The sequence below is a fragment of the Oncorhynchus keta genome, chromosome 25 (genome assembly GCF_023373465.1).
Source record: "Oncorhynchus keta strain PuntledgeMale-10-30-2019 chromosome 25, Oket_V2, whole genome shotgun sequence".
NCBI lineage: Eukaryota > Metazoa > Chordata > Actinopteri > Salmoniformes > Salmonidae > Oncorhynchus > Oncorhynchus keta.
In genome coordinates, this window is record NC_068445.1 from 27,598,782 (window position 1) to 27,619,835 (window position 21,054).

The 21,054-nt window shown below is 46.5% G+C and overlaps 1 protein-coding gene across 8 annotated transcripts in view; it reads left to right on the forward strand.

Annotated features, from left to right (window-relative positions):
- The window catches only part of LOC118357874 (methylcytosine dioxygenase tet3-like), an 81,736-nt gene extending 61,000 nt beyond the window's left edge, over positions 1-20,736 (forward strand). For all 8 annotated transcript variants that reach the window (XM_052479045.1, XM_052479044.1, XM_052479046.1 and 5 more), the window contains 8 exons: positions 3,995-4,085; positions 9,648-9,741; positions 10,624-10,832; positions 12,021-12,171; positions 12,369-12,458; positions 14,019-14,156; positions 14,382-14,742; positions 15,103-20,736. In XM_052479045.1, coding sequence (XP_052335005.1) covers positions 3,995-4,085; positions 9,648-9,741; positions 10,624-10,832; positions 12,021-12,171; positions 12,369-12,458; positions 14,019-14,156; positions 14,382-14,742; positions 15,103-16,781 — 2,813 coding nt within the window. In that variant the 3' untranslated portion in view covers positions 16,782-20,736. The remainder of the gene's footprint in view (positions 1-3,994; positions 4,086-9,647; positions 9,742-10,623; positions 10,833-12,020; positions 12,172-12,368; positions 12,459-14,018; positions 14,157-14,381; positions 14,743-15,102) is intronic.
- The last annotated feature ends 318 nt before the right edge of the window (positions 20,737-21,054 follow it).

Sequence of the window (21,054 nt, forward strand, 5' to 3'; positions counted from 1 at the left end):
GCAACAAGGGCTCAGCCGCGAAGTGGTAGGCCAGTTGCAACACTCACTACCAAGTTCCAAACTGCCTCTTGAAGCAATATCAGCACAAGAACTGACAGTTGGGAGCATAATGAAATGGGTTTCCATGGCCGAGCAGCCGTACACAAGCCTAAGATCACCATGTGCAATGCCAAGCGTCGTCTGGAGTGGTGTAAAGCTCACTGCCATTGGACTCTGGAGCAGTGGAAACGTGTTCTCTGGAGTGATGAATCACTCTTCTCCATCGGGCAGTCCAACGGACAAATCTTGGTTTGGCGAATTCCAGGAGAACGTTACCTGCTCCAATGCATAGTGCCAACTGTAAAGGAATAATGGTCTGGGGCTGTTTTTCATGGTTTGGGCTAGGCCCTTTAGTTCCAGTGAAGGGAAATCTAAACGCTACAGCATACATTGACATTATAGACAACTTTGTGCTTCTTACTTTGTGGCAACAGTTTGGGAAAGACCCTTTCCGGTTTCAGCATGACAATGCCCCTGTGCACAAAGCGAGGTCCATACAGAAATGGTTTGTCGAGATCGGTATGGAGGAACTTGACTGGCCTGCACAGAGCCATGACCTCCTCAACCCCATCGACCACCTTTGGGATGAATTGGAACGCCGACTGCAAGCCAGGCCTAATCGCCCAACATCAGTGCCCGACCTCACTAATGCTCTTGTGGCTGAATGGAAGCAAGTCCCTGCAGCAATGTTCCAACATCTAGTGGAAAGCCTTCCCAGAAGAGTGGAGGCTGTTATAGCAGCAATGTTCCAACATCTAGTGGAAAGCCTTCCCAGAAGAGTGGAGGCTGTTATAGCAGCAAAGAGGGGAACAACTCCAAAGGAATGCAAATGATTTTGGAATGAGATGTTTGATGAGCTGATGTCCACAAACCTTTGGTCATGTCGTATATGTTTAGTTTCTAAAATGAAGCATGGGTAAGGGGTTGGAGAGCCCAAGGCATACGGAGTTTGACTGGAATATCCCCTGTCAGGCAGCGAGAGCATGCTCCTCAAATAGAGGTTGATGTATGGAGTGAAATACATCTTCTTATATTTAATGCTTTACTACTCATATTAAGCACATGCTCCGCTATAAAACCAAAGTAGCCTACGAAACGGATTGTCGGAAAAGCTTGCGGCCTCCATGCACTGGAATAGCGAATACAGATGATACAGTGCATTCGAACCCCTTGACGTTTTCCACATTTTATTACGTTACAGCCTTCTTCTAAAATGGATTAAAATAGTTTTACTTCCTCACCAATCTACACACAATACCCCATAATGACAAAGTAAAAACAGGTTGTTCAATTTTTTTTTTTGTGCAGATTTATCCACAAAACCCGCCCGGAAATATCACAGTTACATAAGTATTCAGACCCTTTACTCAGTACTTTGTGGAAGTATTATTGGCAGCGATTACAGCCTTGCATCTTCTTGGATATGATGCTACAAGCTTGGCACACCTGTATTTGGGGAGTTTCTCCCATTTCTTCTCTGCAGATCCGCTCAAGCTCTGTCAGGTTGGATGGGGAGCGTCGCTGTACAGCTATTTTCAGGTCTCTCCAGATATGTTTGATCGCGTTCAAGTCCGGGCTCTGGCTGGGTCAATCAAGGACATTTAGAAACTTGTCCTGAAACTTGTCCTGGCTGTGTGCTTAGGGTTGTTGCCCCAGTCTGAGGTCCTGAGTGCTCTGGAGCAGGATCTCTCTGTACTTTGCTCCGTTCATCTTTCCCTCAATCCTGACTAGTCTCCCAGTCACTACCTGCTGAAAAACCTCCCCTCAGCATGATGCTGCCACCACCATGCCTCACCGTAGGGATGGTGCCAGGTTTCCTCCAGACGTGACGCTTGGCATTCAGGCCAAGGGGTTCAATCTTGGTTTCATCAGACCAGAGAATCTTGTTTCTTATGTTCTGAGAGTCCTTTAGGTGCCTTTTGGCAAACTCCAAGTGGGCTGTCATGTGCCTTTTTACTGAGGAGTGGCTTCCGTCTGGCCTATCTACCATAAAGTCCTGATTAGTGGAGTGCTCCAGAGATGGTTGTCCTTCTGGAAGGTTCTCCCATCACCACAGAGGAACTCTGGAGCTCTGTCTGAGTGACCATTGGGTTCTTGGTCACCTCCCTGAAAAAAGTCCCTTCTCCTCCGATTGCTCAGTTTGGCTGGACGGCCAGCTCTAGGAAGAGTTTTGGTGGTTCAAAACTTTTTCCATTTAAGAATGATGGAAACCACTGTGTTCTTGGGGTTCTTCAACGATGCAGACATTTTTTGGTACCTTTCCCCAGATCCGTGCCTCGTCACAATCCTCTCTTGGAGCTTTACGGACAATTCCTTCGACCTCATTGCTTGGTTTTTGTTCTGACATGCACTGTCAACTGTGGGACCTTATATAGACAGGTGTGTGCCTTTCCAAATCATGACCAATCAATTGAATTTACCACAGGTGGACTCCAATCAAGTTGTAGAAACATCTCAATGATGATCAATGGAAACAGGATGCACCTGAGCTCAATTTTGAGTCTCATAGCAAAGTGTCTGAATACTTATTTTTAATACATTTGCAAACATTTCTCAACCTATTTTAGCTTTGTCATTATGGGGTATTATGTGTAAATTGAGACTTTTTTTTTATTAATACATTGTAGAATAAGGCTGTAATGTAACAAAATGTGGAAAAGGTCAAGGGGTCTGAATACTTTCAGAATATGCTTGGTCTTTTTTCCCCTGCCCCTGTTTCTGCCCATTTTGATAATGGCCAATTATAAATCACAACTCGTTTGACATATTAGTAAAGACCAGATTAAATTGAGAACAGTCTCATGGTTGAAAATATGAATACTTGAGAGAACAGTTGTGCAGCCTGAGACAAGGAACAGAGATCAACCTTTTTTTTGCTACTTTATCAAACCATCAATAGCCACATCATGTAGCCCATATACTGTATGTTCTGATTTCTAAGACATTCGAAGGTTTGTATCATTAACAACTAAAGTTGCCAAATAACTCTAAATCTAACGTACCCTATAGGACCTGTTTCAAATTATCACTTTTACGCTCAACATAGCCACTTCATATGTGCACTCGCTCCATAATGGGAAAAATATCCTTTCTATTTTATTCAGCGAAGTTCAATTATATTCTTCTTACTATAAAATCATATAAAATAAAAAATGGAGGGGATTTATAAGCATATCTTGTCAGCTGAATGAAAAAGCCTTCAGCCTATGGCATGGAGCCGAGCCAGATAACATACAGTAGGCCAACTCATATTCTGTTCTCCTGAAATACATTTTCTTCATATCATGTTTCTTTAGACCTGACTAAAATAAATATTGGATTTGTTGTGATGGTTGTTATTAAATTGATTCATTAGACTTTTTTAAACGTAGATGTCCCGAAGGCATGCATCACTGGCTTGTATGTGTGGAGGCCTGGAGATGCTAAACATGTTTATGTTAATTAACTGTCACTTACCGTGAGAAGTAATTAACTGTCAAACCCTGTAGAAGTAACATTTGACCTTGCAGGGACTACCAAAATGTCCCCAGTTGGTCAAATGTTTGTTTGTTTACTACTACTTCTGGTCCCCACAAGAAGAGTTAAACACACACACACCACACACACTGATTCATTCACTCCCTCAAACAGCTTTGGTTCTAATGTAGTGCCCCCACCCCGACTATACCCCAGTCATAACATAGTCAGTTTCAGGTTAGAGGAAGTGTGTGTGGCTTTACATCTATCTTCAGTCACACCTATCTATGATCCCTCTTGGTTTCCATGGCCTGTTAGATATGAATAAGCAATCACTACTACTTCTGATACATTAAATGTCACAGAACAGCCCTGCACTAATCCAAATAATACAGATATTATTGTGACGAAGTAAAAAAGTATGTGGTTGAATTAGAGGTGTACTATATTGCATTGTTAACTCTTTGTAATTCCATCTCTCTCTCTCTCCTCTTCCCAGAGCAAGTCCTGGAGAAGGATGAGGGTCCGTACTACAATCACCTGGGCTCCGGGCCCACTGTGGCCTCCATACGAGAGCTGATGGAGACCAGGTGAGACTTCTGGAGCAGACTTGCTGTAGCGAAGATTTCCCTTCACTGGAACTAAGGGGCCTAGCCCGAACCATGAAAAACAGCCCCAGACCATTATTCCTCCTCCGCCAAACTTTACAGTTGGCACTGTGCATTGGGGCAGGTAGCTTTCTCCTGGCATCCGTCAAACCCAGATTCGTCCATCGGACTGCCAGATGGTGAAGCGTAATTCATCACTCCAGAGAACGCGTTTCCACTGCTCCAGAGACCGTTGGCGGCAAGCTTTACACCACTCCAGACGACGCTTGGCATTGCGCATGGTGACCTTAGGCATGTATGCGGCTGCTCAGCCATAGAAACCAACCAATCATCCCAACAAACAGTTATTGTGCTGACGTTGCTTCCAGAGGCCGTTTGGAACTCGGTAGTGAGTGTTGCAACCTAGGACAGACAATTTTTACACGCTTCTGCACTCAGCGGTCCCGTTCTGTGAGCTTGTGCGGCCTACCACTTTGCGGCTGAGCCTTTGTTGCTCCAAGACGTGTCCACTTCAAAATGACAGCACTTACAGTTGACCGAGGTGGTGCCACGTTGAAAGTCACTGAGCTCTTCAGTAAGGCCATTCTTTTGACAATGTTTTATTGCATAGCTGTGTGCTGTGTCCACATACTTTTGTGTATATGTAGTGTATTTCTCTTATAGATAAGACATAGTGCAAAGGAGCAAGGACTGAAATAGCCTTAACCTGAAGGGAAATATCAGGGAATAGATGGGTGGAGGAAACACTACAGAATACTGTTGTAGTGTGCTTGTTCAGGGATTTTAGCCCCCTAGATTATAGCCACAAAACTATTGATGGCAGCCTCCTGATTTTCCTGGAACAGAGTTAGCTGTTCTCTCCCTTTTCCCCTCCATCTCTCCTTTTCTGTCCTTCTCTTCCTCTCCCTCCCTTTCTCCCTCTCTCTCCTCTCCCTCTCTCGTCACCTCTGCCTGTGAACAGGAGGTTATCCAGAGCTGCTGGCTATGGCCTGCTGTCTTGGCATCCAACCCTCCCACAGCTTTGAGCTAGCATCACTCTCTCTCCCTCCCTCCCTCCCTCTCTCCTTGCCTCCCTTTCTCTCTCTTTATATCTCTCCCTCTCCCCCAGCGCTGCGGTCTATCCCCCTCTCCCTTTTCTCCATCCCCTTCTCCCCTCCCCACTCCTCTGATCCTGTCCCCAGGGAATCCCTGACCCAGAATCCAATAGGAGGAACAGGAACTATCAGCATCAGCTGATTAGACAGAACAGAGGGATAGGCACAGTGAGAGGAAAGGAGATGAGGAGAGAGGCAGCAGGTAGCCTAGCGGTTTAAAGCATTGGGCCAGTAACCAAAACGTCACTCGTTCGATTCCCAGAGCCAACTAGGTGAAAAATATGTCTATGTGCCCTTGAGCAAGGCACATAACCCTAATTGCTCCTTAAATCACTCTGGGTAAGAGTGTCTGCTAAATGACTGAAATGCGAAATCAGAGGAGAGACAGAGATGAGATGAAGAGACAGAGGAGAGGAACAGAGAGCGGTAGAGAGCAATGAGACAAAGAAGGGGGGAGAAATTGAGAGCGAGTCAAACAGGGATACATTTGCATTAGGAAATAGATAGACTCGGTTTGAGGCTTTCTCTTGGGAGTATTGTAACGTGAAACTAGTGAATGGAAACATTACATACAGTAGCTACTTAATCACATTGACCAATTCAGTACCCTAAAAGTCAGATGGAAAGCACCGCCAGCATTCAAAAAAACAGGAATAGTTCATTGGCAGCTGGAATGTCTTGGGATCAGTGTTTTTGTTGACTAAACATGGGGGGGGGCTGCTTAGTGCATGTTCCATACATTGTTGTATAGGGGACCGGCGTCAAGAGTGACTGGCAATTATATTAACAGAGGATCATTTCCATTGACCAGTGACTCATCACTCTCCTGAGAGAGGGCGGGGTAGCAGATGAGGGGGATGGCTGAGGAGAAGAGGGGAAGATCCCTCTTTGTTTGTATTTGAGAGGTGACTTAAGAACTAAAGCCCTCTATAGTCTTCTCCCCACCCCTGAACCCACCTCTGACCCCATTGGCCCACCCCTATGGAGGCCAAGCCCACTCCTTCCGACTGGCTGGTGATTGGTGAATGAGTTCCCATTCAGGACAGAGCCACATGTGTCCCACCATAGTAGACCCGCTCAGGGGTGACGTTATCAACATGACATGTATGATACACAGGGAGGAAAGGGTGAGCTGTGGGCGAAGATCTGAGTAATGCTGGTAGTTAATCCAACCCCCTGCACATTGTGCAGAGAGAGAGAGACACACGCCACAACGTAACCAGGCACATACACACACCGAGCAAACACACATTCGTGTGGTTGCACTTTATTTGGATAGTCCCCTATAAATGATCTACAGATGCTCACACTCTTAGGTTCTAGATAGCAGATAGTATATCAATAAACTCTGTTGAAATGCAACCGCTTGCTAGGGTTACTGAGGGTTAGGAGTAGCCCTTTTCTGAAGTCAAATGACCAAATCACCCTCTAGTGGCCTCATGGGTGGAATGTTATTAATATTTTTCATAATTTCAAAATTACTAAACAATATTTAAACAAAATGTCAAACGATTTTGTTATATTTCAGTCTTCTGTGATATACACTGCTCAAAGAAATAAAGGGAACACTAAAATAACACATCCTAGATCTGAATGAATGAAATATTCTTATTTTTCTTTACATTGCTGAATGTGCTGACAACAAAATCACACACAAATTATTCAATGGAATTAAAATGTTTCAACCCATGGAGGTCTGGTTTTGAAGTAACACTCACAATTAAAGTGGAAAACCACACGACAGGCTGATCCAATTATGATGTAATGTCCTTAAAACAAGTCAAAATGAGCCTCAGTAGTGTGTGTGGCCTCCACGTGCCTGTATGACCTCCCTACAACCCCTGGGCATGCTCCTGATGAGGTGGCGGATGGTCTCCTGAGGGATCTCCTCCCAGACCTGGACTAAAGCATCCGCCAACTCCTGGACAGTCTGTGGTGCAACATGGCGTTGGTGGATGGAGCGAGACATGATGTCCCAGTTGGATTCAGGTCTGGGGAACGGGTTGGCCAGTCCATAGCATCAATGCCTTCCTCTTGCAGGAACTGCTGACACACTCCAGCCATATGAGGCCTAGCATTGTCTTGCATTAGGAGGAACCCAGGGCCAACCGCACCAGCATATGGTCTCACAAGGGGTCTGAGGATCTCATCTCGGTACCTAATGGCAGTCAGGCTACCTCTGGTGAGCACATGGAGGGCTGTGCGGCCCCCCAACGAAATGCCACCCCACACCATGACTGACCCACCGCCAAACCGGTCATGCTGGAGGATGTTGCAGGCAGCAGAACGTTCTCCACGGCGTCTCCAGACTCTGTCACGTCTGTCACATGTGCTCAGTGTGAACCTGCTTTCATCTGTGAAGAGCACAGGGCGCCAGTGGCGGATTTTGCCAATCTTGGTGTTCTCTGGCAAATGCCAAACGTCCTGCACGGTGTTGGGCTGTAAGCACAACCCCCACCTGTGGACGTCGGGCCCTCATACCACCCTCATGGAGTCTGTTTCCGACCGTTTTAGCAGACACATGCACATTTGTTGCCTGCTGGAGGTCATTTTGCATGGCTCTGGCAGTGCTCTACCTGCTCCTCCTTGCACAAAGGTGGAGGTAGCGGTCCTGCTGCTGGGTTTTTGCCCTCCTACAGCCTCCTCCACGTCTCCTGATGTACTGGCCTGTCTCCTGGTAGCCCCTCCATGCTCTGGACGCTACGCTGACAGACACAGCAAACCTTCTTGCCACATCTCGCATTGATGTGCCATCCTGGATGAGCTGCACTACCTGAGCCACTTGTGTGGGTTGTAGACTCCGTCTCATGCTACCACTAGAGTGAAAGCACCGCCAGCATCAGCCAGGAAGCATAGGAACCGAGAAGTGGTCTGTGGTCACCACCTGCAGAACCACTCCTTTATTGGGGGTGTCTTGCTAATTGCCTATAATTTCCACCTGTTGTCTATTCCATTTGCACAACAGCATGTGAAATGTATTGTCAATCAGTGTTGCTTCCTAAGTGGACAGTTTGATTTCACAGAAGTGTGATTGACTTGGAGTTACATTGTGTTGTTTAAGTGTTCCCTTTATTTTTTTGAGCAGTGTATATAAGGTGTAATATTGGGATGCAAACTCAAAATGTAATATATTATATCTGACATGGTAAATGTGTCTTCTTTTTTAAGCCCATAACAATGTGTGTGAGGTGTATACATTTGTTTCTAAGTAGATTTGTTTAAGACTACAAAAAAACACTCTATGTGACCCTAAAAGGTTTTAAGGGAAGGGGAAATGGGGATACCTAATCAGATACCTAATCAGTTGTACAACTGAAATTCAAATGAAATGTGTCTTCCACCCAACCCCTCTGGTTCAGAGGTGCGGGGGGCCTCAATAATCAACATTCACGCTTTGGCGCCCAGGGAACAGTGGGTTAACTGCCTTGCTCAGGAACAGAGCGACAGATTTTTACCTTGTCAGCTCGGGTTGGAGTAAGGATTACGGTTAGGGTCAGATTTAGGTCTGATTATGTTGGTCTTTGGCTGCTACTGTAAGCCTCTGTGAACACTCCTCTTGGCCAGCCAGGGTCAGCCAGCTTGTGGTATCTTTGTTTGACAAGACACGTCCAACTCTCATGGAGACCAAAGGCTTACATTATGGTCTTGCAGAAGGACATAGGCTACTTGCTTATTAAGAAATAAGGCCAGAGGGTGTGTGATATATTGTGAATATACCACAGCTAAAGGGTGTTTTTCGGCACAGTGTGAAAGTTTTATAATTAAGCAAAAAGGCACCAGGGGTGTGTTATATGGCCAATATACCATGGCTAAGGGCTGTTCTGAACAATTAATAAAATCGCCACCGATTTACATTGACCCCCCTTGTACACTGCTGCCACTTGCTGTTTATTATCTATGCATAGTCACTTCACCCCCACCTACATTTACAAATAACCTCAACTAACCTGTACCCCCCGCACACTAACTTGTTACCAGTGCCCTCTGTATATAGCTTCGTTATTCTTATTGTGTCACTTTTTTTATTATTACTTCTTATTTTAGTCTCCTTGGTAAATTGGTAAATATTTTCTTAACTCTTCTTGAACTGCACTGTTGGTTAAGGGCTTGTAAGTAAACATTTCACAGTAAAGACTACACTTGTATTCGGTGCATGTGACAAATATAAACTTTGATTTTGATTTGATTTAGCTGTGGTATATTGGCCATATACCACAAACCCTCGAGGTGCCTTTATGCTATTATGAACTGGTTACCAATGTAATTAGAGCAGTAAAAATAAATGGTTTGTCATACCCGTGGTATACGGTCTGATATACCACGGCTGTCAGCCAATCGGCATTCAGGGCTCAAACGACCCAGTTTATAATGAACACTATACAATACAGTTAAACTGTTGTGTTCAGTAAGACACTCAGACTCACACTGTGCTGTCTGTCTCTCTGTGTAGGTATGGAGAGAAGGGAGATGCTATCCGTATTGAGAAGGTGGTCTATACCGGCCGGGAAGGCAAGAGCTCTCAGGGATGTCCCATTGCCAAGTGGGTGAGTACAAGTAGCCATACATTACAAACTGAACCTATACCTTTCACAGAACAAATCAAGCCTAACCACCCTAAACAATACTAGCCTGGTCTCAGATCTGTCTGGGCTCTTACCAACTCCACTGTTGTCATTGTCAAGCCAAACATGAAAATGAGTGTAAATGGTTGGCATGGTAGCACAAACAGACTGGCCCTCATTGGGCTAACGAGTGTAGGCAACCAAAAACTTTCATGTCATCACACAATGTTTCATTAGACTTGTTGCATCTTTATTGTCTGTGCATTTTAATACCAACAGACACCAGACAATAATATATATTTCTCTTCTATATACTAAGAGCCATGAGGTAAAAAAAACATGCACAAATGAATAAGAGTAGTGTAGATGGCACCACAGCCTCACCCCCACAGGCACCACAGCCTCACCCCCACAGGCACCACAGCCTCACCCCCACAGGCACCACAGCCTCACCCCCTCAGACACCACAATATCACCCCCTCAGACACCACAGCCTCAACCCCTCAGACACCACAGCATCACCCCCTCAGACACCACAGACTAAACCTCTCAGACACCACAACCTCAACCCCAGACAGTAAAGCAGTAGGGGGTCCAGCAGGGGGTCTCCCTGGTCCCTATCCCTCCCAGTTGGGTTTATCCACCTCTGTCACTCCCTCTGACACCCTGCTAATGGCTTTATGGATTCAAAACAGACACTATAGAGAGAGTAGAGGAGAAGACAGCTTGTTAGTGACAATATAGATACAAGACGGGAGGGAGCTGGGGGAAGACAAGACAGATGTTGATCTTACCCTTTCTCTCTCTCTCTTTCTTTTTCTCTCTTTCTCACCCTTTCTCTCTTTCACCCTCTCCTCATCTCAGGTGATTCGTCGGGGCAGTGAGACAGAGAAGTTGCTGTGTCTGGTGCGTCCCCGGCCAGGTCACCACTGTCCCAACGCTGTCATCATCATCCTCATCATGGCGTGGGAGGGCGTGCCACGGGCGCTAGGCGACAAGCTCTACCGAGAGCTCTCCGCCACCATCACCAAGTTCGGCAACCCCACCAGCCGCCGGTGTGGACTCAACGACGAGTAAGTAACAGCACAGACCCATGGCTCATCTGAATAAGTAACAGCACAGACCCATGGCTCATCTGAATAAGTAACAGCACAGACCCATGGCTCATCTGAATAAGTAACAGCACAGACCCATGGCTCATCTGAATAAGTAACAGCACAGACCCATGGCTCATCTGAATAAGTAACAGCACAGACCCATGGCTCATCTGAATAAGTGACAGCACAGAACCATGGCTCATCTGAATAAGTGACAGCACAGACCCATGGCTCATCTGAATAAGTAGCAGCACAGAACCATGGCTCATCTGAATAAGTAACAGCACAGACCCATGGCTCATCTGAATAAGTAACAGCACAGACCCATGGCTCATCTGAATAAGTAACAGCACAGACCCATGGCTCATCTGAATAAGTAACAGCACAGACCCATGGCTCATCTGAATAAGTAACAGCACAGACCCATGGCTCATCTGAATAAGTAACAGCACAGACCCATGGCTCATCTGAATAAGTAACAGCACAGACCCATGGCTCATCTGAATAAGTAACAGCACAGACCCATGGCTCATCTGAATAAGTAACAGCACAGACCCATGGCTCATCTGAATAAGTAACAGCACAGACCCATGGCTCATCTGAATAAGTGACAGCACAGACCCATGGCTCATCTGAATAAGTAACAGCACAGACCATGGCTCATCTGAATAAGTAACAGCACAGACCATGGCTCATCTGAATAAGTAACAGCACAGACCCATGGCTCATCTGAATAAGTGACAGCACAGGCCCATGGATCATCTGAATAAGTTACAGCACAGACCCATGGCTCATCTGAATAAGTGACAGCACTTATCTGAATATGCTCATGTTCTTCTGTTAAATTAGCATTAAACTTGAGGAGGCTATACAGTGCAGTGCGTTGCCATTTAGATGGCACACTGAGGGAGGCTTTCAGCCGAAACATCTGTGCATGATAATCGCTGTTGTAGATTGAAATAATATAATAAGTTGCTATGTTATTCTAGTTCTACTTCTGGACTGCAGATCACCTCATTATCCTTTTTTTTAAAACTGATATTCAATGAACTGAGGCATCTGTTCCAGAACGATGAAGATGACTGTGTCAGTGTCTGACTGTGTTCGTTGAGTGGTGCTGACTGTGTTCGTGCTCTATGTCACCCCTGGCCTGCCTGCCTGCAGTCGTACGTGTGCGTGCCAAGGCAAGGACCCTGACAGTTGTGGAGCTTCCTTCTCCTTCGGCTGCTCCTGGAGCATGTACTTTAACGGCTGCAAGTACGCCCGCAGCAAAACACCCCGCAAGTTCAGACTGGCAGGAGACCACCCCCAAGAGGTAAGGGACCACGAGATCTATGTTCTATCTCGCAGGAGGTTGGTGGCACCTTAATTGTGGAGAACGGGCTTGTGGAACACACAACTCTGATACCACCTTCACAGCACTGCTATATTATTGACAGCACCACACCAAGATAAAACTGTTACTGATGTGGTTATGCTGACCTGTTGTGTGTGTGTGTGTGTGTGTGTCAGGAGGATCAACTCAGGGATAACTTCCAGGATCTGGCCACTGAGTTGGCTCCCCTGTACAAGCAGCTGGCCCCACAGGCATACAATAACCAGGTAACACCTGCCTTCACACCCACCTTCACCAAGCTGCAGCTGTTAAGTTATAGCGCCAGAACCCTCTAAATAGTAGACTATCCCTCCAATAGTAAACGACACAAGCTGCAGGATGCTATGAGTTTTTGATATGTTGTGTGTAGTAACAGGTTGGTCTTGGATATGGCATCCTCCTCCCCCTGTGTCCCTCAGTGTCAGAATGTATAGTCTGTGTAACATGGTGTCCTTTGACATGCTGACCATCCTCTTCCCCGTGTCCCTCAGTGTCAGAATGTAAAGACTGTGTAACATGGTGTCCTTTGACATGCTGACCATCCTCTTCCCCGTGTCCCTCAGTGTCAGAATGTAAAGACTGTGTAACATGGTGTCCTTTGACATGCTGACCATCCTCTTCCCCGTGTCCCTCAGTGTCAGAATGTAAAGACTGTGTAACATGGTGTCCTTTGACATGCTGACCATCCTCTTCCCTGTGTCACTCAGTGTCAGAATGTATAGTCTGTGTAACATGGTGTCCTTTGACATGCTGACCATCCTCTTCCCAGTGTCCCTCAGTGTCAGAATGTAAAGACTGTGTAACATGGTGTCCTTTGACATGCTGACCATCCTCTTCCCTGTGTCCCTCAGTGTCAGAATGTATAGTCTGTGTAACATGGTGTCCTTTGACATGCTGACCATCCTCTTCCCCGTGTCCCTCAGTGTCAGAATGTATAGTCTGTGTAACATGGTGTCCTTTGACATGCTGACCATCCTCTTCCCTGTTTCACTCAGTGTCAGAATGTATAGTCTGTGTAACATGGTGTCCTTTGACATGCTGACCATCCTCTTCCCCGTGTCCCTCAGTGTCAGAATGTATAGTCTGTGTAACATGGTGTCCTTTGACATGCTGACCATCCTCTTCCCCGTGTCCCTCAGTGTCAGAATGCATAGTCTGTGTAACATGGTGTCCTTTGACATGCTGACCATCCTCTTCCCCGTGTCCCTCAGTGTCAGAATGTATAGTCTGTGTAACATGGTGTCCTTTGACATGCTGACCATCCTCTTCCCTGTGTCACTCAGTGTCAGAATGTATAGTCTGTGTAACATGGTGTCCTTTGACATGCTGACCATCCTCTTCCCAGTGTCCCTCAGTGTCAGAATGTAAAGACTGTGTAACATGGTGTCCTTTGACATGCTGACCATCCTCTTCCCTGTGTCCCTCAGTGTCAGAATGTATAGTCTGTGTAACATGGTGTCCTTTGACATGCTGACCATCCTCTTCCCCGTGTCCCTCAGTGTCAGAATGTATAGTCTGTGTAACATGGTGTCCTTTGACATGCTGACCATCCTCTTCCCCGTGTCCCTCAGTGTCAGAATGTATAGTCTGTGTAACATGGTGTCCTTTGACATGCTGACCATCCTCTTCCCCGTGTCCCTCAGTAGTTTTACACTCTACTGGAGAATTACTTGGTATACTTCCCCCCAAAAGTACACACTAGAAACTCAAGGATGATGTGAGTGTTAGACATAGTCTGTAGAGTATTCCCATGCTTACCTTGCTGTGTACCCTCTCCTGTCCCTCAGTGTCAGAATGAGGTGACGGCTCCAGACTGCAGGTTGGGTCTGAAGGAGGGCCGGCCCTTCTCTGGTGTCACCGCCTGCATGGATTTCTGTGCCCACGCTCACAAGGACCAGCACAACCTCTACAATGGCTGCACTGTGGTACGACACACAGCCCTACCTCTCTCTCTTTCTGTCACTCTCTGTCACTGTCTTAATAGCTTCCAGTCTGTCTTCTTTCTCACTCTTTCCCTCTCTTTGTGTGGACATCGAATGGATGCTCTGCTGTGTGTGTTTGAATGTGTGGCAGGGGCGTATGGTGGTATAGAGACTGTTTGGATTGGTACAGACAGTGAGTGTCCCACACTAACCTCCCCCCTCCCCAAGGTGTGCACTCTGACTAAAGAGGACAACCGTACAGTGGGGGAGATCCCAGAGGACGAGCAGCTCCATGTACTTCCCCTCTACAAGGCCGCCCTCACAGACGAGTTTGGCAGTGAGGAGGGTCAGCGGCAAAAGATGCGCACAGGCGCCATTCAGGGGCTTAGCAACTTCCGCCGTGAGGTCCGCAAGCTGCCTGAGCCCGCCAAGTCCTGCCGCCAGCGCCGCCTGGACGCTAAGAACCGCGCCTCGGAGAAGAAGAAGGCCAAGCAGCAGCTGCCAACGCCCACGGAAACGCCGGATAAGACTGTGATCAAGACGGAGGTCCGGCACGCTGGCTCCCCTGTCAGACAGCATGGCAATAAAGGCGAGATAACCCCTGAACTCTACTAGAAACATGGGAGAGTGGCTTCATGAGTGTTGTGAGCTTTATGCTAATAATAAACCCAGAACTCGGGTGTTTTAAACAAAACTACAGCCAACTTTACAATATTACGATAATAATATGGTCATAGGAGGAGAGGATATTTAATCCAAACTGACCTCGGGGTTAAGACTTATAGCTAGTCAGCATATAGTATGCAGCCCATTCAGGAATCAAACCCACTACTGGTGTTCTAAGTAAAACTCCAACCAAGTGAACCATAAAAACCACAGATTTGTGCAGAGGCAAGTGATTATCTCATGTCTTATCACCCCTCTCTCCTCTGCCTACTCTCCCCCACAGTGATCCCTAAGCAGGAGGTGAAGCCCACCATGAAGAAGGAGGCAGTGGACCAGTGCCAATACCCCTACCACGTCTACCCCTCCCACCCTGGCTACTACACACGGGGAGGCCCCCCTTCCAATGGCCAGCCCCCTGCACTTCCACTTCCACCAGGTCCTGTCAATGGCTACCACCCCAATATACCCTCAGCACTGCCTTACGGCTATTACAACTATCCCCCCAACCCTAACACACTTTTCCCCCGTGAGCTCACTTACGAGGGCCGTAACAGCTCCTGGCATCACGCAGGGCACAATGCTTCCCCCGGCCCTGTGGACAAGAAGCCAGACTTTCAGAGCCTCCAGGCCAAGCTGGCACACTCCTACTCAGGCCCAGGCCTCCCTGAGCAGCAGCATGGAGACCCAGCCAACCAACACCAATGCAACGCTTACCCACACCCCCACCAGCCTGACTACAACCAATCACGTCCCTCCTCAGTCTCCTCAGAGCCCTCCCACAGAGGGACCCCTGTCATCAAGCAGGAGCCCATGGATGTGCCAGTGTGTGAGGGGGGCAATACCCAGAGTTGTCCCGACACTCCCATCCCCACCCCACAGCCTGGAGGACCCTGGTCCGGGCACAAGCCCAACGGGAGTATGGTATCAGGCAGCTGGGAAGGCAACCCCCAACCACCATGCACCCCGGAGGCTCCCTTCACTTCAGACAAGCAGCAGGTCCACCAGCAGGGACCTCACCAGACTTCCCAATCTCCATACTCCCAACAGCAGCATCAGTATCCCCCACAACAGCCCTCCCCATACCCCCAGCAATGGAACTCTTACCCTGGCCCCAACACCCCCAAGGCCTCCCCTGTTCCCTCCCCGTCACCCTCTCCTTCCCCACACCACGGCACCCCCCGCCACTGGGACAGCCCTGCTCCCAGCCCTCAGCCTAAGGCTTGGCCCATGGACATGGTTCCTGCTGGGTACTGCCCTAGCCCTGCCAGAGGCTTCCCCGACAAGATATGCTCCAAAGCGGGCGAGAGTCGGGGCTCGACCCCTCTAGGTCTCCAGGAGAAGGCCTGGAAGTCTTTTGGAGGATCCATGGCAGGTACACAGTCTCCAACCCCAGAGGCCTGCTGGGACCCTAACCGGGCTGAGACCCCGAGCGACGTCGAGAGCCAGAGAGGTCGCGACCTGGACGAGGAAGAGCAGTGGTCAGACAGCGAGCATAACTTCCTGGACCCCAGCATTGGAGGGGTGGCGGTGGCACCCGCCCACGGTTCCATCCTGATCGAGTGTGCCCGGCGTGAGCTGCACGCCACCACGCCACTCAAGAGGCCCGACCGCTCTCACCCCACCCGCATCTCCCTGGTGTTCTACCAGCACAAGAACATGAACCAGCCCTGCCATGGCCAGTGGCTCTGGGAGGCCAAGATGAAGATGCTGGCGGAGCGGGCTAGAGAGAGGCAGCAGGAGGCAGCACTACTGGGGCTGCCCTACGAGGACATCAAACCTGGGAAGAAACGCAAGTTGGGGGCCACGGCAGGAGGGGCCAGCCCAGGTCCTGGCCAGACCACGGAGGGGCCAGTGATGGGGATGGCGACGCGGTTGGCCTCCACCCACCACACCACCTCCACGGTCACTGTGTCCCCCTATGCCTTTACCACCCTCACTGGGCCCTACAGCCACTTTGTGTGATGATGAACAGACAGGCTGGTGGAGGGAGAGCGGGCTGAGCAGACAACCCCTCCTTTAGTCCTGTGTATCTCCATCCTCCTCCTGCTCTGTTTTCTCACTCTGGTGCTCTGGGCTGGAAGGAGGGGGACTACTGGTTTGAATCCTCGTTTTGTTTGTTTTTTACCTCATGTCAGGCAGCAGTATGGGCCCGACCCTGGACCAGACAGACACACTGCCTGTGGTGCTCTTTCTCTCTCCTCTGCGGGAGGGACTCCATTGCTTCTCCTTCTTCATAGAATTTTAATGATCCTCCTAATTATTACTATTATTATCAATATTATTACAATTGTTATTGTTACTGTCAATGTTGTTATTACAGGTATTATTATTATGATGAAGATTCTGATTTGATTTGTTTGTTTATTGATGTGGTTGTTTTTTCATGTTGTTATTAATTATTATTTAGTTTATGTTGTGTTTTTTTTACAGAGGGGTCTGTCTTGCTTTTTTCCCATATTTCTGTCAATCTGCCCTTTTCTTTTTTTTCCCCTTTGGCTTTTGAAATGTTTAACTGTACTTGGAGAAAGGCCGTTCTCAGCACTGCAAGGCTCTTCAAGGCGGTCTTTCCAACAAGCACGACATACACATTTTACATTTGAATCATTAGTCTTGACCAAAAGAGGGAAGAGAAACCCACAGAAACTTCTCTGAACCATCCCACATAGCCTTTTTTAAACCAACTCCTGTCCTGTCTGCCTTGCTGTGAAGAGAAGGGTTCTTCTCTCCATTTTTACTCTCACCCCACCGATCCGCCTCACTCTACTGCTGTGGTGCTTCATTGATCTGTATCCCTTTTACAGAGATCATATCAGTCTCTCCATTCATCTCTTCTTCATGGCACTAGATGCTGAATATAAGGCTGCTCTTATAGCATAGATGTAGAGTGAGAACAACAGGCACTAGATGCTGAATATAAGGCTGCTCTTATAGCATAGATGTAGAATGAGAACAACAGGCACTAGATGCTGAATATAAGGGTGCTCTTATAGCATAGATGTAGAGTGAGAACAACAGGCACTAGATGCTGAATATAAGGCTGCTCTTATAGCATAGATGTAGAATGAGAACAACAGGCACAAGATGCTGAATATAAGGGTGCTCTTATAGCATAGATGTAGAGTGAGAACAACAGGCACAAGATGCTGAATATAAGGCTGCTCTTATAGCATAGATGTAGAGTGAGAACAACAGGCACTAGATGCTGAATATAAGGCTGCTCTTATAGCATAGATGTAGAGTGAGAACAACAGGCACTAGATGCTGAATATGGCTGCTCTTATAGCATAGATGTAGAGTGAGAACAACAGGCACAAGATGCTGAATATAAGGGTGCTCTTATAGCATAGATGTAGAGTGAGAACAACAGGCACTAGATGCTGAATATAAGGCTGCTCTTATAGCATAGATGTAGAGTGAGAACAACAGGCACTAGATGCTGAATATAAGGCTGCTCTTATAGCATAGATGTAGAGTGAGAACAACAGGCACTAGATGCTGAATATAAGGGTGCTCTTGTAGCATAGATGTAGAGTGAGAACAACAGGCACTAGATGCTGAATATAAGGCTGCTCTTATAGCATAGATGTAGAGTGAGAACAACAGGCACTAGATGCTGAATATAAGGCTGCTCTTATAGCATAGATGTAGAGTGAGAACAACAGGCACTAGATGCTGAATATAAGGGTGCTCTTGTAGCATAGATGTAGAGTGAGAACAACAGGCACTAGATGCTGAATATAAGGCTGCTCTTATAGCATAGATGTAGAGTGAGAACAACCGGCAGTAGAAGTCCTCATCTTCCTTCAGGTGTTGGTTGAGAGATCTATCCCTCCAGTTCTATGGCTCCTGTGGGGATTAGTGAGCGCTTTCTATTTGAAGCACAAGAGGGCAGCACTGACCCATGTAAAATGGTGCACTGATACACACAGACACCAACTCTCACTTACACACAGACACCAACTCTCACTTACACACACACACACAAAGCTCCTATCATCCAGCCAGCACAGCTCCTGTCATACAGCCTTACTGCTTTAAACGACGGAAGCATGGCCGCCAAAGTCTGGTCCTTCCAATGACCACAGGCAGCACGGGCCACGCAAGCCCTTTATCCTGAAACCGGAGACATTGATGGGAATAGTGTGTGGACAGAAATGCACTCCTAAACACACTGGTGCTTTCCCTACACATGTTGACACACAAAGGGCTCAGTCAGTGAGTCCTGCTTTTGCCTGGTGCTGTTATTCGTTTTGAAGCAGAGCAAGGTTTGTCTCTATGCACACACTGTCACGACAGAGCCAGTAAATCCTTATTCACCAATCATGGCTGCCTCTGCATTGCTTGCGTGTCAGAGCCAGAGCCTGCTTGGGGCTCACTTTTGAGATGAGAAATCTTGGTGCTTATGAAGTGGTCGAGATAGAGCTCTCTATACCTCAACGTTGCCGAGACACTGGTCATGGTTGCAAAACGCTACAAACACAGACACAGGCACCAGGTCAGAGGAACATGATGAATATTAGTCCAGATTCCCCATGTGCTCTACAAACTCATTTTAATCCACTTTTTTATTATTTATTACATGATAATGATGATGATGATTGTTGTTATTGTTTTTTTTTCTTTGTTTTGTTATAGCTAATAGAAATTGTACATACAGAAGAAAATATTTTATAAAAGCACTTTTAATCTTGATTTCATTGAGAGAAAAAGAGAACAGATTATTGACAACTTGAAGCTTACTTTTTTAAACTTTTTTTCTTTCTTTTTTTTCTCTCCCAAGAGAGATTTAAAAAATGTACATATTTAAAATATTTAGGTAAGATTATTTAACTGTTGAGGGATAATGACTAAATCATAAATGATTCCAGGCTTTTTAGTCCAGTCAGTTTGCCAGACAGCCTTTAGTAACAGAAAACAACTCAGTGATTTCCAATGTGTTATGTCTGCATATGTATACTCAATACTGCTGTCCTGATTTCATAAGTACTGTACTACACGATACCTCTGACAGCAACCAACCAGCCACCCTTCCTTCATGAGAAAAGATTGACGTAATCAGTAATCAGGCCATTTATAAGCCAGAGTATGATATCTAGCCATTCCACACTGAGAACCAATGAGAAACAAAGTATTTCTTGTTTTTTAACACAAGAATCAAACAGTTGCCGAATCAAAGTTGTCAGAAGTGCTTGTATGAGAGAACTCTAGTGACAGAGGTGAGGTGTAGCCCCAGCAATCTGTCTTGTCCATTGTGTTAGACTGAGGTGAGAGGTTGTCACCACCGTAACTTGTTTTTAATGTGGTATTATCAATGATAGTGATTTTAACAGTAGTAAAAGATGTAACAGTAATGGAGAACCATGACAACTTCACACTTGTAGTACCAGACTGAAGGTACAGTGTATTCATGGAAGACACCAGATAATAACTGGTAGTTTAGTTTGTAATATCTTTTGTTGGTTGTTGTAGATTGTCACAGACATGACCAACAGGACTTTGACTAATTTAGGGACCTGGGGAATATGGCTATTCTATTCCCACCGTAAGAACAAACTCCCCCTTTAATAACGTCAATGCATGATCGACACACAGTTCTAATGATTCAGTCATATTTATGATCTATGTAATAATGGGTGCTGATCATATATACTGCATATTAATATTTTATTTGTACAACATTTTTGGGGAGGCTAATGCTATGGCGCTACTCCCTAACTTCACTGTGGAATAAAATGGGGGGGGGGAGACGTGATTTATATCACTGATATTTGTCTGAGCTCTTAGAATGATAAGATAAACTATTTCTTTGAATATTGCAGTTTCAATGATGTAACTACTCCGGTGCTGATTTAATGGGAATTTCCCATTCATGTTCAAGGTAATCAAATAAAAAAATAAAACTGTTGAATTGAACTACTCACACAGTTCATACACAACTTTTGTTAATCCATTGTCCACATAAGCTACTTGAAAAGGGACTCTATTCTCGCTTTAACTGATATGGGGATTGAAGAATCATATTATATTGAAGTGAACAAACAGACTGTTATCTTAATTAAAAACGTGGTGCAGTGTATGTGCTGGAAGCTATTATACATGACTCTTTTGGGTATGTTGTACATTTTTATGGTGATGGGAGAATGTTAAGATATTGGGACAACGAGCATACTCCCTCCCTATGTTTCTCACAGGTTGGCATTTATTGAGTTGACTCATGTACTGGAGGCAGCTCTGC